Source organism: Alligator mississippiensis, chromosome 1, assembly GCF_030867095.1.
Source record: "Alligator mississippiensis isolate rAllMis1 chromosome 1, rAllMis1, whole genome shotgun sequence".
Lineage (NCBI taxonomy): Eukaryota > Metazoa > Chordata > Crocodylia > Alligatoridae > Alligator > Alligator mississippiensis.
Genome location: NC_081824.1, coordinates 196,827,693 through 196,840,669, shown reverse-complemented (window position 1 = coordinate 196,840,669; position 12,977 = coordinate 196,827,693). Strand labels below are relative to the sequence as shown.

At 38.6% G+C, this 12,977-nt stretch overlaps 1 protein-coding gene across 8 annotated transcripts in view; it reads right to left on the bottom strand.

Moving 5' to 3' along the window:
• The window catches only part of PPM1B (protein phosphatase, Mg2+/Mn2+ dependent 1B), a 103,093-nt gene that overhangs the window by 42,012 nt on the left and 48,104 nt on the right, over nucleotides 1-12,977 (bottom strand). For 4 of the 8 annotated variants that reach the window (XM_019483266.2, XM_019483267.2, XM_019483268.2 and 1 more), the window contains 3 exons: nucleotides 9,524-9,596; nucleotides 2,070-2,933; nucleotides 55-172 (listed from right to left, as the gene is read on the bottom strand). In XM_019483266.2, the coding sequence (XP_019338811.1) occupies nucleotides 55-172; nucleotides 2,070-2,915 (964 nt within the window). In that variant the 5' untranslated portion in view covers nucleotides 2,916-2,933; nucleotides 9,524-9,596. The other 4 variants (XM_014598054.3, XM_014598052.3, XM_014598055.3 and 1 more) reach the window with 2 other exon arrangements.

Sequence of the window (12,977 nt, the reverse complement as noted above, 5' to 3'; positions counted from 1 at the left end):
GGATTTTAAACTCAAGGAAGATGACATTTCTGAAGCAGAAAATTGATTTCTTACCTTCAACCCGTGATTCCAAGTGCTTATCCAGCTCAGCATCTTTTTTCACTGCCTCATCTGAGACCTTAGGGGCATTTGAAAAACAAACTAGCACAATACTCATGTTATCACGACTTCCCTATATAACGGAAAGGGAGGAGGAAAAGAAAAGGAAAAAAAAGGATGTGAGTATGAATTTTTATCTTAACCCCATATTTTCCTCCCTTGCTATTAAATCGGATCAAATAAATACTGTAATTAATTTTAACTGGACATATTTAATTTTCTAAATATTACAAATCCATGGTAAATATTTATTTCCACTCTCTTAAGTATTTCCTCAATTGTTGAAATATACCAAGAAGATCCAAGGTCAAACATCAAAAATAATGTTACCTAAAACTAACTAAAGTTTACAAATATTCTAAAGTCTGGAATGCAGAATGTTAATGCTAGACTGAGACAACTGCATCACTATCACTAACAGTTCAACTAGAGAATATTCAGCTAAGACTTTACAGCTCATTTCAAATTATTTGTTCATCCTAATTTGTCTTTGCCACTACCCAGGTTGCTTTTCATTTTTTGACGCTGGGAACTTCCAAAAATAAATGAAATCATTCCATACTGTCAAAACACAATGTTCTGCCTGACCAAGGTGATGCATGTTTAGATGACCTGTAACTTTCAATAAAATTAGTAATGGAAGTTGTTATGCAAAATGATGAACTTCTAATCTGTTTTTTTTTCTTACAACTGGAGTCTTGATACATTTTACCTAATCTTACCATGCAGCACATCAACACTGCTGTCTTGATATTCAAAGGCAGGGGCTCAGGCCAGTCACCTCTTTTGTACTTCTCTTTACTGCTCAATTGTAAATTGCAAAATTATAATTCCAACCATAATTTAGTGTTCTGCTGTGCTCCTGTCCTCAGTACATCCTGATTCTCCCACCTTCCACTCTTGCATAATCCTAGGTAAAACTCTTTAAAGTCATCTGTGAAGGTTGTATCTTTACTAAACTCTTTTATAAGACAACTAGATATTTTATTCTTTTCTATCTAAAACTTCAAAAATGACTGAGAAATTTCCTTACATGTTCAGAAAGAACTTAGAAACAACTGTTACCAAGAGCTTCTTAACTAAACTAGAATGAAAAGCCAAGCGATGATAGTCCCATGCCCTCAGCCCGTCAAAGCCTCCACCCTGGGACAGTTCCTACAAGCCGTCACTACTAGCTATCTTGCTACAAAAAATAAAACAGGACTCAACAGTTTGGAGGATAAAGCACAACCACAGCCTGATTACCTTTGTTTTGAAAAATCTCTTCTTGTCCCAAGCTAGAGAGGACTCTTACCTTCTATAGCCAAATGAAAAATAGTTGTTGGAAGATTCCCCCCTTATCCACAGCTGTAGAACCTTTGAGGGCAAGCTTCAAATTCAACGCAAAACTGGAAAATGCTACAAATTTATTTACATGAAACTTGATACAAATACCCTACTTCTGCTCTGCACTCCACATATGCACAAAATTTGCCTATGTGAAACACAGACAGGAGAGGAGCTTGATATTGTATGAAGTGCACAATAATAGTGATGACACTATACATGTACCCCATACATTCTGGTTGTGACAGTCTCAAGAGCTTAGCTGTACTTTGGTTTTTGTTTAGAATAAAGCATTCTAACTGGATAAACATTCTTAAAATGGCAGGCTGCTCAGGTAACTAAGTAGACATATCTATGCAGAAAGTCAATATTCCATTTCTAGTTACAGTTAGCAAAGTGTTACTACACTTTTCTCTGAAGTGCCTTATCACTTAGCAAGGATCTCTCCAGTAGAGTGAGGCCCCAAAAGAAGTGGAAACCCAAGAGGTAGGAATTTCTCCAAGTATCAAGAAGGGAGGAGAAGTTATTTGGATTATCTGAATTACATTAGTGGAAACAAATACTTTTTCTTTATAGAGGATAATGTATTCATCTAAAAAATTATAGGTCAATTCCATAGCATCTTTTGGGGGAAAATTACTTACCTTATGTAAACAAGTATCCACTACCCAATTGCACACTTTTTCCAGGTCATCTGATACTTCAAGCCTAGACTTAACAAATTCACAGAGCTCTTCATTGCTCATTACATCCCAAATTCCATCACAAGCCAAGATGATGAACTCATCCTCTTCTGCCCTTAAAATTTCACAAACCTCAGGCTCTGGAGAAACCAGTTGTTCTGTAGGGCCTTTGCCATCAACACATTTGTAGTCATAGTCCCCCAAAGCTCGAGAAACTGCCAACGAACCATTAACACGCTGAATCATTACACTGCCTCCTGCATTCTGGATTCGCTCCTTTTCCCTTGGATTGCAAGGTTTGTGATCCTGTGTTGAAAAACAGACTTGTCCATTCCTAAAGAGAACAGCACGTGAATCACCACAGTTGATAAAGTACATATGCTCAGGTGAAATCATAACTCCCACAGCTGTTGATCCGCTTCTGTCCATTCCATTTCTGAGGTCTGAAAAATTGCGCATATACTCATCAATTTTCAAAAAGCCAGTTCTGATTCCACTCTTGACATTTTCCACTGAAGGCTCAAGAGCGGATCCTGGTTTTTCTGCTGCCCTAAAATCTTCATTGTTAGTGATGTGTTCTAATAAGTGTGATGAGCAGTAATTTGCCACACGAGATCCTGCATGACCATCATAGACAGCAAAAAAGGACCAGTCCTCTAAACCATGGGGAATACCTACAACAGCTGTGTGAGCATCTTCCATTTCCACTCTCCATCCCTGCATACTGCTGAGGCCATAACGCAAACCATTCCCTGCACCGTGAGCATTATGTTTCTCAGTTTTTGGTTTATCCAAAAATGCACCCATGTTTATTTAATATTGAATCTGGAAAACATAAAAAAAAAAAAATCTTATTTATAAGCCATCCAACAATAGTATTTGCATTAAATTTCATGCATTTGTTTCTTTCAATACATTCAATTAACAATGGTACAAAGTGCATGTGTACATAGAATCTGCAAAGGATCCTGACCTTTTTCCTCCCATAACTTTTTTTTTTTTTTCGTTACCCTGTCAAGTAAGATATTTTGACAACTTCTTCACCAACGTTTACAATGCGAATATTCTTTTGTTTGTCACAGATTTATTTCACACACCTTGCATATGCACATGGAAGTCTTCCAAACAGGAAGAGCAGTTCAGGTGTCATCAAGACTCTGTCATCTAATCCAGTGAATTCCCTGACAGATTCAATCCACACTGAAGAAGGGGAAAGAGTCATGTGCCTCCAGACCTTTTCCAGTTCCATATCAGTTGCAAAGAAAAACTAATACAGCAAGGGGCAGTGTTGCCTGTATTTCATAGTTTTCCAGGCAACTTGCAGCCTCTAAAATCCTGGGTAACACAGCAAACTTAAAGCAACACTGTTAAAAAAGGACGATACACCTTCTGAATAGAGTACAAGACAGCTTTTTCACAAGGTCTTTAACTTCAAAGCCCTCTCTTTCACCTACCATCAGGATAATGGGTATAATCTGTACAAGAAAATACTCAACAAAAAACCCTTCAGAGAACAAATTGGAGACAAGTCTAACCTATCTTGCATAATATATAAACTACAATTCAGATCTTCTGAGAAACCTTTCTTTAAAATACATCTAACAACTTAAGTTTAAAAATTAATATAATTTAAGATTCTACTAATCGTATATGTTGGCTTAGCCAAAGCCAACAGTATTAGGTGCATTTTAAAAGAAACGTTTCAAAAAGAAAAGATATAAATTGGAGACAGACAGAAACCCCCTTTGCACATTACAGGTATTATGCAATTGTGCAAATTAGCTGGAGACCAGCTACACATGCAAAGTAGCTATCACACTATAGAAAGCTCCAACCAGCTACAAAGTTAGACCTTGAAAGTGTGTATTAACTTTATAGCTGGCTGCTACAGAGCTTTAATTTGCAGGTGTAACTGGATCTCCCATGCTGCTGGGATCCCTGTCAGCTGACCGCCTGTGCAGCAATCCTCTGGTCCCAGAGGTTTCCCACAGCCCCAGAGGGGAAAAGAGAGGAAAATGCCCTGTGGCAATCCACTATCCCGAGGAGTGCATGGGATGCCCCCATGGCTGGGAGCCCCTCAGTTGGGGTGCCTGGGGCTCCCAGCTGCTGGAACCTGCTTCTTGTTGGTGCAAGGCGAGCACAGGATCAGGCTTCCCCTGCACTGGCAATAAGGCGCAATGTGATCTAATGCATGATTCCACAACCGCGCCTCCTGCCATGCATGCGTGGCATGGCAGGAGGTATGATTGTGTGTGTTGCATATTATATGCCACCATGCCTTTTCTTGCACATGTAGAGGGGACCAGACAGACAGACATCCTTGGTAAAAAATTAAGCCACAAAAATCTAACTACTACAATAATTTTTTTTTTTTTTTAAATTAAAGGAATCAGAACAAAGATCTTCCGCTCCAATTAGAGATTAGCTCTTTAAAGTAAAATAATTACATGAGATGAAGAAAGCAACTCTAAAAAAAAAACCAGGGTAAATAATTTACCCAAAATACCAAATCTTGGATTAATAGAAGTTTCTTTAATATAAATTCATGTGTCTTATTTTAAATAAGGCTCTTCAACTTTAATTTCCACTATGAATTTTAATGCTGCATTGAGAAACAACTTTAATTACTGTTGTAACTTTAGGTTATGTAGCAGCCTTGATCTTTCTGTATCTTTTCAAAGTTATTTTAGTCTTGTTTCTATTACTATTCCCTTCAGCATGCAACTTTCATGTTTAAAGGAGTGTCAAACCAGAGTTGATAGGAACTAGCATACAGCTCCGCCCTTCTCTTAAAATGGTCTATACATCCTCAGGAGGGGACCATCAGATTTGAAAAACAGACAGATGAAATTTTTGTTTTCTTGAATCACCCCCGAGGACTCCAGTGTACAAATGATAGTACATCTGTTGTAGGAACAAATGGAAATGGAATGGAAAGTTCAATAAGCAACATCTTTGTTCAAGCTTCAACTTAAGTCAGAAGTGTCTTTTTTTGCATCCACCTTCATCTTTAATATTCTAGAGGTATATTATTTTGTGCTGCAAGGCAGAATCATGACCTAGCTGATATTATGTTATTAATACATCAATTTACCCCAGAGATTATCTTTTTAATTGTATAATCTTCCAAATATTCCATTGTAAATTAAAATTCTCATGGTGCTAATCTAATAACTTTTTTCGTTAGTCAGACAATTAGGATATACTGGTAAGAGAAAATAGGTACCTCCAGTGATATTACGACATTTTTGTACTAGATGGCTAAAGGAGACAAATGTCTCTGTACTCTTAATGTTTTATCAGGTATGTTTTATACATTTTAGAAGGAATTGTCCCCACAGAATATTACCTAATATTTTATATATTAAATGCTTTAGACATTTTTATGGTATATTCAGAAATTGTCACACCAGCTATATAAAAAAAAGTAAGGCCTCAGGTTCTATTTTACTACCTTATGCAGGAGATGAGAGCTGTCTAAAGAATTATGTATATAAACTTCAGTTTTCATGAGGGATTTTGAAACCAAATTCCAAGCACAAAGAACAAGCATACCTTACCAGAGAAAGCTAAAATTTCCTTGAAGAAAAAAATATGTCCAAAGCTAAGATGAAATTCCAGGGAGGTAAAGCCTGCCTTATTACTTGAGAATACCCTAAAACCAATAAAAAGCCACAGAAAGGGTTTTTGAATCCCTTTCTGTCAAGACCAGCTTCCCTGTGAGAGTCAATGAAACTAGCCATGTAAAAAACACAAGATTGTAGGAACTAACACTAACCTCAAATCTTCCCAGGATTTAATAATGCAGAATATTTGCATGAAAAATATCGGTTGCTCCTATGCCCCCTACTGCACCGATCCATCTGACCTCGCATGGACCCAACACACAGCACTTGTGTAGAGGGGATGAAAATATCACATTGACCCAATTATTCTCTTCCCATCTCTCTAACAGTTAAAGCATTTGCAGTTTTACTTTATAAACTTTCTTCTCTGCATAGATGTAAATGGGACAAGACAACAGAATCAGGCTGCCACCACCATGTGAAAGTAATATAATAATAATAAAAAGTAAACAGTGTCAGAAATATGCATGCTTAACAGATTTTGCTCCATCCCTCTGCTTCTGTGAAGTTCTAGAACAACCATACCCTTGAGGACCCTTCTACCTCCAAACTTTCTTTCTTTCTTTCTTTTTTTTTTTTAATTTCCCAGGGTGTTGTGCATTCATATTTCCTCTAGATTCTATCTTTGATATGGATGCAAGTGAAGTTTCCATAAGCAACTAATAGATATTGCTGCAATTCTATTTTTCCAGTTTGCTTACCAGCATTTTATCATCCTAGCTAAATTGTCACCACTGATCATTTAACTATATATATTATTTATGTTGATGGTATCTCTCTCTAACCTTTACTAGATTCCAATGGATTTGAAGAGAGGGTGAATTACTAAGTACACATCTTCTATGGTGAATCTTCACATGAACACATTAAGACATGTTGAGATATTTTATAGCCTTTGGGCTAAATACTCTATAAATCCTGAAAAGAGGTCAAGGGAAACAGCTTATCTTGCCAATTATAATCCCATTTAGCAAAGTTACATAATAGGCAGTGAGAGATAACATTCACCTTTTCAATCACACAGATTAGCTGTGCCAAACTGGTACAATAAAATCAGCTCAAGACTTTCAATATATTTAAAGAAAGAAGTGGACAATTTTGATAGTACAGAAAAAAAGCACTGAGAATCAAAAGTTTAGAAAAATGACCTACAAGTAAAAAAAAAAAACCTAAAAAAAAACCAACCCAAAAAAAACCCCACAACTGGGTTTGTACAGTCTGGAAAAACAGACATCAGATAACAGTCTTCCAATACATAAAAAAGGTTCTTCAGGAAAAGGTAATCATCAGCTGTACACTGTATCTAAGAAATCAGCTTAACCAGCCTAAATATTCTTTGCTGCAAGCTATTAGGAAAAGCTTTTCAAATATAAAGGAAGTGAAATCATGGAACAGGCTGTGCTAGAGAATCTTGTCTGACCTGTTCTTAAAAAGGAAGATCTCACACACTTCTGTCGGAAATGGTCTAAGTATAACTACCCTTGTCTCAGTGAAGGGAGATGAACTAGATCAGAAGTGCTCAACCTCCGGCCTGCAGGCCAAATGCAGACTGCCTCTAGAGGCATCACATCTGGCCTGCAGGGTTCTCCATGGCAGGGAAAATTTGGTGGTGGAGGAGCAGGGGCTGCAAATAGGGTCACCCTCCCCCAGCCGAAGTTCTAAACCCCAAACCACGCACTGCCAGTCGCAGCTGGGTTACGCTCCCTCCCCCACATCTACAGGGGGATCAGGCCATGCCTTCTCCCTCACACCCTGTGCTGATTTGGGAGTGGGTCATGCCCCCTTCCCTGTAGAGCCAGGTGATGCCTCCCCACCCCCACAAGGCCAGGTTGGACCATCTGTAAGATATTATGGACACAATCCTCTTCTGCTCTAAGTCAAGCTGTCAAGAGAAGGCATTGATGAAAAAAAATTAGCAAAGGCCTATGATACAAGCCAGGAATCCAAGCTGAGCTAAATCTACTAAGATTCAATTCTAAACATTCAGAATACATTAAAATTATAAGAATCCTGAAGGAACCAAAGTTTCAGCTGCATGATCTGAGTCATGCAAAATAAACTCCTTTGGGATTGAGGAACTGAAACTGGCAGGCCAAGCAGGACAGGCTTTGCCATTATGTCCATTCAGCAAAATGTCAGATGCATATGATACAGATAACCAAACAATAAAGCACTACTACCAGAAGCGAAAGAAAGTTCATACCAGTCTCATATGCCAATGCAGAAAAGCACTCATATACAAAAGAAAACATGTCAACATGATGTAAAATTAGACATGATAGTGGAGATTTAACTCTAACCATTCCAGCTGCTGATATTCCAGGTACGCTCTCCCAAACACTGCCACAGTCTAATCAACTCCTGGAGTGCTAAAAGAAGCTTACCAATGATGTCACATGTTATTGGCAATTCCAAATTATAGCCCCACTGATGGCCCTACTGACATGGCTGCTCAATCTGTTCTGTTGCAAAGCACGGTGCCAAAAGCCCCCAGCTACTGATCTGTTGGCTTTGCACCAGCAGACACAGCAAAGGGCATCAGCACAAACAGGCTACTACTGTGGCATAGGAAACTAGTACTTTCAGCTGTATGAACTATATACCAGCTCTAAATGTGCCAGTACACCTGCCAAAACTGAGATGGACCCCAACCCTGATAGACTCAGATTATTTACCAAAAAATGAAATCTTCATATTTTCCCAAACAGGAAGCAACCATGACCACTGAAAACCTGAGGCACTTGTGCCTCTGCCTTTGTTTCAAGGTAATCTGGATCATCACAGAACCTTACATAAAGGTAAGAGACTCCATAGCAGCTATGAACTGACTGCCTGGAGGAGTTTTCCATGTATTGACTCCTCTGTAAAACCTTATGAAATATGAACTTTCATTTCTACCCAGGAGAACTTTTACAATCTTTACTCTGATGCCAGATGAGGGGTGTTTGTGCCTGAAAGCCTGCAATTAAAGAATTTTTTTTTGCAAAAATCTTGTTGGTCTAATAAAAGATTTCTCTACTATGAGACCCGATTGCTTTTACCAAAAAAGGACACTTGAATGAACTCATTTGTGCTAAACCAGTAATCCCAGGCACAAAAATATGTCAGTAAGCTCAGACTCTGACTGAAGGTCTACAGAAACTTAAGTCTCTGTAGTACTGCACTAGTAAGAAAGACAGTTTGGTTTCTAGTATTCAAAAGTTCTAAACTAGGGAAGGCAAAGATACGGCTCATAGGCCAGTGCCATTCAGCCCAGAGGGTGGAAACCTGGCCACAGCCACAGCAATTAACACCGCCACTGCTTGTCCCACCATCAAATTTTCAGCCCCATGGGGCCAAATGAATTTGACACTCCTGCTGTAAATTAACTGAATGCTAGGGCATCAGTGCTGATGTCACAAGGTACTAGGAGGCAAGCTAGGATACAGATTCAGTGTTAGCTAATCCACAGTAACTGCTCCTATACTTGCTCTTATCTTGCAGTAAATAAAATCTAATTTAACCCCACTTTTATTGAGGGGCAAGCTATATTACACTTATCAAGGGACAAATGCTTGTGGCACAAGCAGTTACCACAGAACAGTGGATGCAATGGAAGTTCACACCTTCAACATACTATAAAGCAAGCTACACAAGCAGCTTACTATCAAATCATGCCAGCAAGTCTTATATAGCTAGTACTCATATAGCTTGTACCTTCAGTGACTACACAGCACTGAAGGGGTGCTCCTGGATAAAGGCAGATTGTTGGACTGGCTAACAGCAGAAGTATTTCTTCCATACTCATACCTCTCTCTCGATAACTGAAGGTTCAAGCTGAGTGACTTAGCGAGATGCACCCATCAAAAGTACCATACAGCATCTGAAAGAGGCAAAACAGCAGTGCTAGGGAAGTTTTTAGGGAGTATTTTCCAATAGCAACTTCATTAGGACAACACAGATCTCCTACAAGTCTATGCCCTTATTATTTAATTTACAACAAGACTATAACTCCTCAGTATATGCAGTCAGCACTGGTGTTTTTGCCATCCACTCATAAAGCTGATGAATTTGTACACAGTATTTACATAAAACCAAATTCCATACATACATTTTTCAAAATGATAACTCAAGTAGGATCTTTTTAATGAAAACTTGTTATGCATATAGAATCAAAATGGAAGATATTTTTAAGTTTCAATGCATACTGAAACAAGACAAGCTAATTATCCTGGAGGAAGACTTTAACATATACATCAGGAATGATTTTTCCACCACTTGCTATAGTATATTGGGCAGACATAGCATTAGACCTGCCAGTGACAGCAGCCATATATGCGGCTGCAGTTGTGTGGAATTCACGAGCTGGCCGTTATGACCGGTTTTCATTAAGCAAATAAGAGAATAGCGTAAGTGCATCTGTGATCCCATCACTGGCACCTAGTCACCATGCAGCAGATACCTTAATGATGTCCGGATCACTCCAGTCATGCAAGGAACTGACTCCTGGACATATCATCTGAAGATCTTTTTGATGATGATAACTCTGAATGTTTGAGTTCCACATTTTTACTACTAAGTTTGCACTAAAATCTAATACTTATCAGCTGACAAGGCAAACAGGTTCATACACAATTATATGACTAGATGACCTTTGCTTTGTCTAGCTGTGGAATAACATTCAAGACACAATATAAGATCATGAAATATAACATTAGGTTTGTGGCCCGGAAGTACCATCACTGTTTTTTATGTAAATAATGCCATCCAAAAGCTGTTAAGATTATAAAAAGGATAATTCTTAGCAAATATCTTAAGAACCCTGATCCCCTTGCCCATCCATAGGTTGAGAGATTTGTTGAGAAATGTGTGTTTTGTTGCCACATGCAGGACAACCGGTTCAATGCTAAAACACATGAAATGCAGCAGCACACCACTGGCAAGCTCCTAGAGAGTCGCAATGCAGCTTCAGAGTGAGTCAGACATATGGCAAGCAACAACTCTATGACAGGGCTGAAAGCAGCTCATAATGCATCAAGGCAGCAAAGGACAGGGATGGTTGGGTGCTGTTGACTAGCCTTACAGTCCAATTACAGTGACAACAGCCAGACAGGGTGAGCACTCAGTCTAACACTGGTGATTACATGTTGTTTGACATATACCAGGCAAGGTGTATAGAAGTCTTAAATCATGACCTTGTTCTGGAAAAAAAGTCCAAGAGATGATGATTGTACAGGTGTTGAAAAGCAACAAATCTCCAGCACTAGTGACAGTGTATTTTCCTGACAGAACCTCGTACAAGCTCCTTTGCCAAACCTGGAAAGAGAAGGTTGTCCTTCAAGTACTCAAAGATGCAACCAGAATTAAAAGCTACAAAAGAAAAGGAGATTAAGCTAAAAACAAATCGGGAACATCTTGTTGGCAATTGCTGAGAAATTACTGGCTATAACATCCTTGCCAATGGCAAACTCCCAGTGCATCTCAGTGTAGCTTCAGGATGAGCCAGGAAATGGCAGACATTACTTTTTGTTGCATACGAGACGCAAGGAAAATCTTGAGAACAGAATTTCAAATCTCATCATCATTTTCATTTATATCAGGACATCCTCTGAACATCAGTCAATATGGAACCTCAAAAATTTCTCATGGACCTGCCTCAGTTCTATGATGAATGCATGACAGTAGGGGCAGACAGTAATCTAAGCATTTTTCCATCTGTCATGGAATGAAGCAAGGTTACATTCTTGAACCAATTTTGTTCTTTTAGCTATGAAACAGTAGCAAAGAAGATGATTGGCTGCATTTCGGTTCATGTTATGTTAAGACACTGCACCTCTGAAATATTGTTCTATTATCTGATATTGCCATCAAGATGCAAAATCAACCACTCAGTGGACAGGAGTTGCTTTATACAGATTAGTGACATACTGCAAATAGGGCATGCAAATATGGCTGGCTACTTTGTGACAGCTTTAGTCTTTCAGTTAGTTTAATAAAAATTGAGTCATGTTTCAGCTTGTACCTAGTAACAATCATGTGACCCTCCACTGTACACTGGTGGACATCAGCTTTGTGACATGTTACCTGGGCAGTGTGCTAATAGAACAAGTTAATAACGAGCAATTTGTTTCCTGTCTCCTGAAAGCCTCTGACAACATGACCAAGCAATTCTGGAAGCAATAAGGAATCAAGGTCCACACAAAGGTTAAATTTAATAAGGTTGTGCTTATTATTTTGTTTTATGGGAGAGATATTTAGGCTATGGACAAAAATAACTTTTAACCAGTTTAGAAAAAACAAAAGAAACTATGTGCGACTCAGGAGTGTACATGCTTTATGATGCAATTCTTACATCTACATGCTCCTGTAGACTGGTAGACATTAGATAAATCCCCATGTACTTACTCCTATTTCATTTATGGTTTAAAGTTCCAAGAGTTTTGCTATGCTTGTATTACCTCAGAAATGCATGGATATAATCCTTTAATTATAAACAGCTTATATCAATATAGTTTGACATTGATACATTAGTCTAGGCCCTCAGACACTGTACAGGTGACATTTACAACAAATTAAGTCCACTTTTTCTTGTGTCCCCTTCAGAGGATTAGATGGTTTAACAGAGTATCCAGAGCAAGGCGGTATAAAGATGGGTCTTTATGGCATGGATAAACAAAGGCACAACTTTGGGTTGACCAAATTGTGTGTGTGGACAATGAGCTTGTACCTAAGTAGCTGTTTATCAACAACTGGTACAGACATGGCCAACAAAAACAAGGCCAGGTGTGGGGAGCTGTTTACTTAATGAAATTCCATCTATTAAGACTATAATACTAACTGATTGCTGGGAATTACTGGCTACAAATGGACAGTAAATGGTGTGGAAACAGCAAAAAAGGGAACTGATCTCTTCAAGCACTGATATAATACCAATTTGCTCAGGCCAAGATAATCAGATTGACTGCCTTAGATGCTTCAGTTAGGCTGTCTGCAAATACAGTGGAATGATGACAATGAGACTCCTTCAAGTTTTGAAGCTGGAACTCCAAGTTTGACACATGGATAGTCTTGAAGCCAAGTAATGCTTTTTACTGTCCTCACCAAATTGTAGCCAAATTTAGCCAAATAACGCTCTGAAAAATTACTATTTGTACAAGATAACAGAACTGGCTAGAGACAGGCTGATAAAATCTCTGAATACTCTATAGGGAACGTGCTCTCCACTCCCTAGGACTGGGGTGGGCAATATACAGCCTGCGGGCCA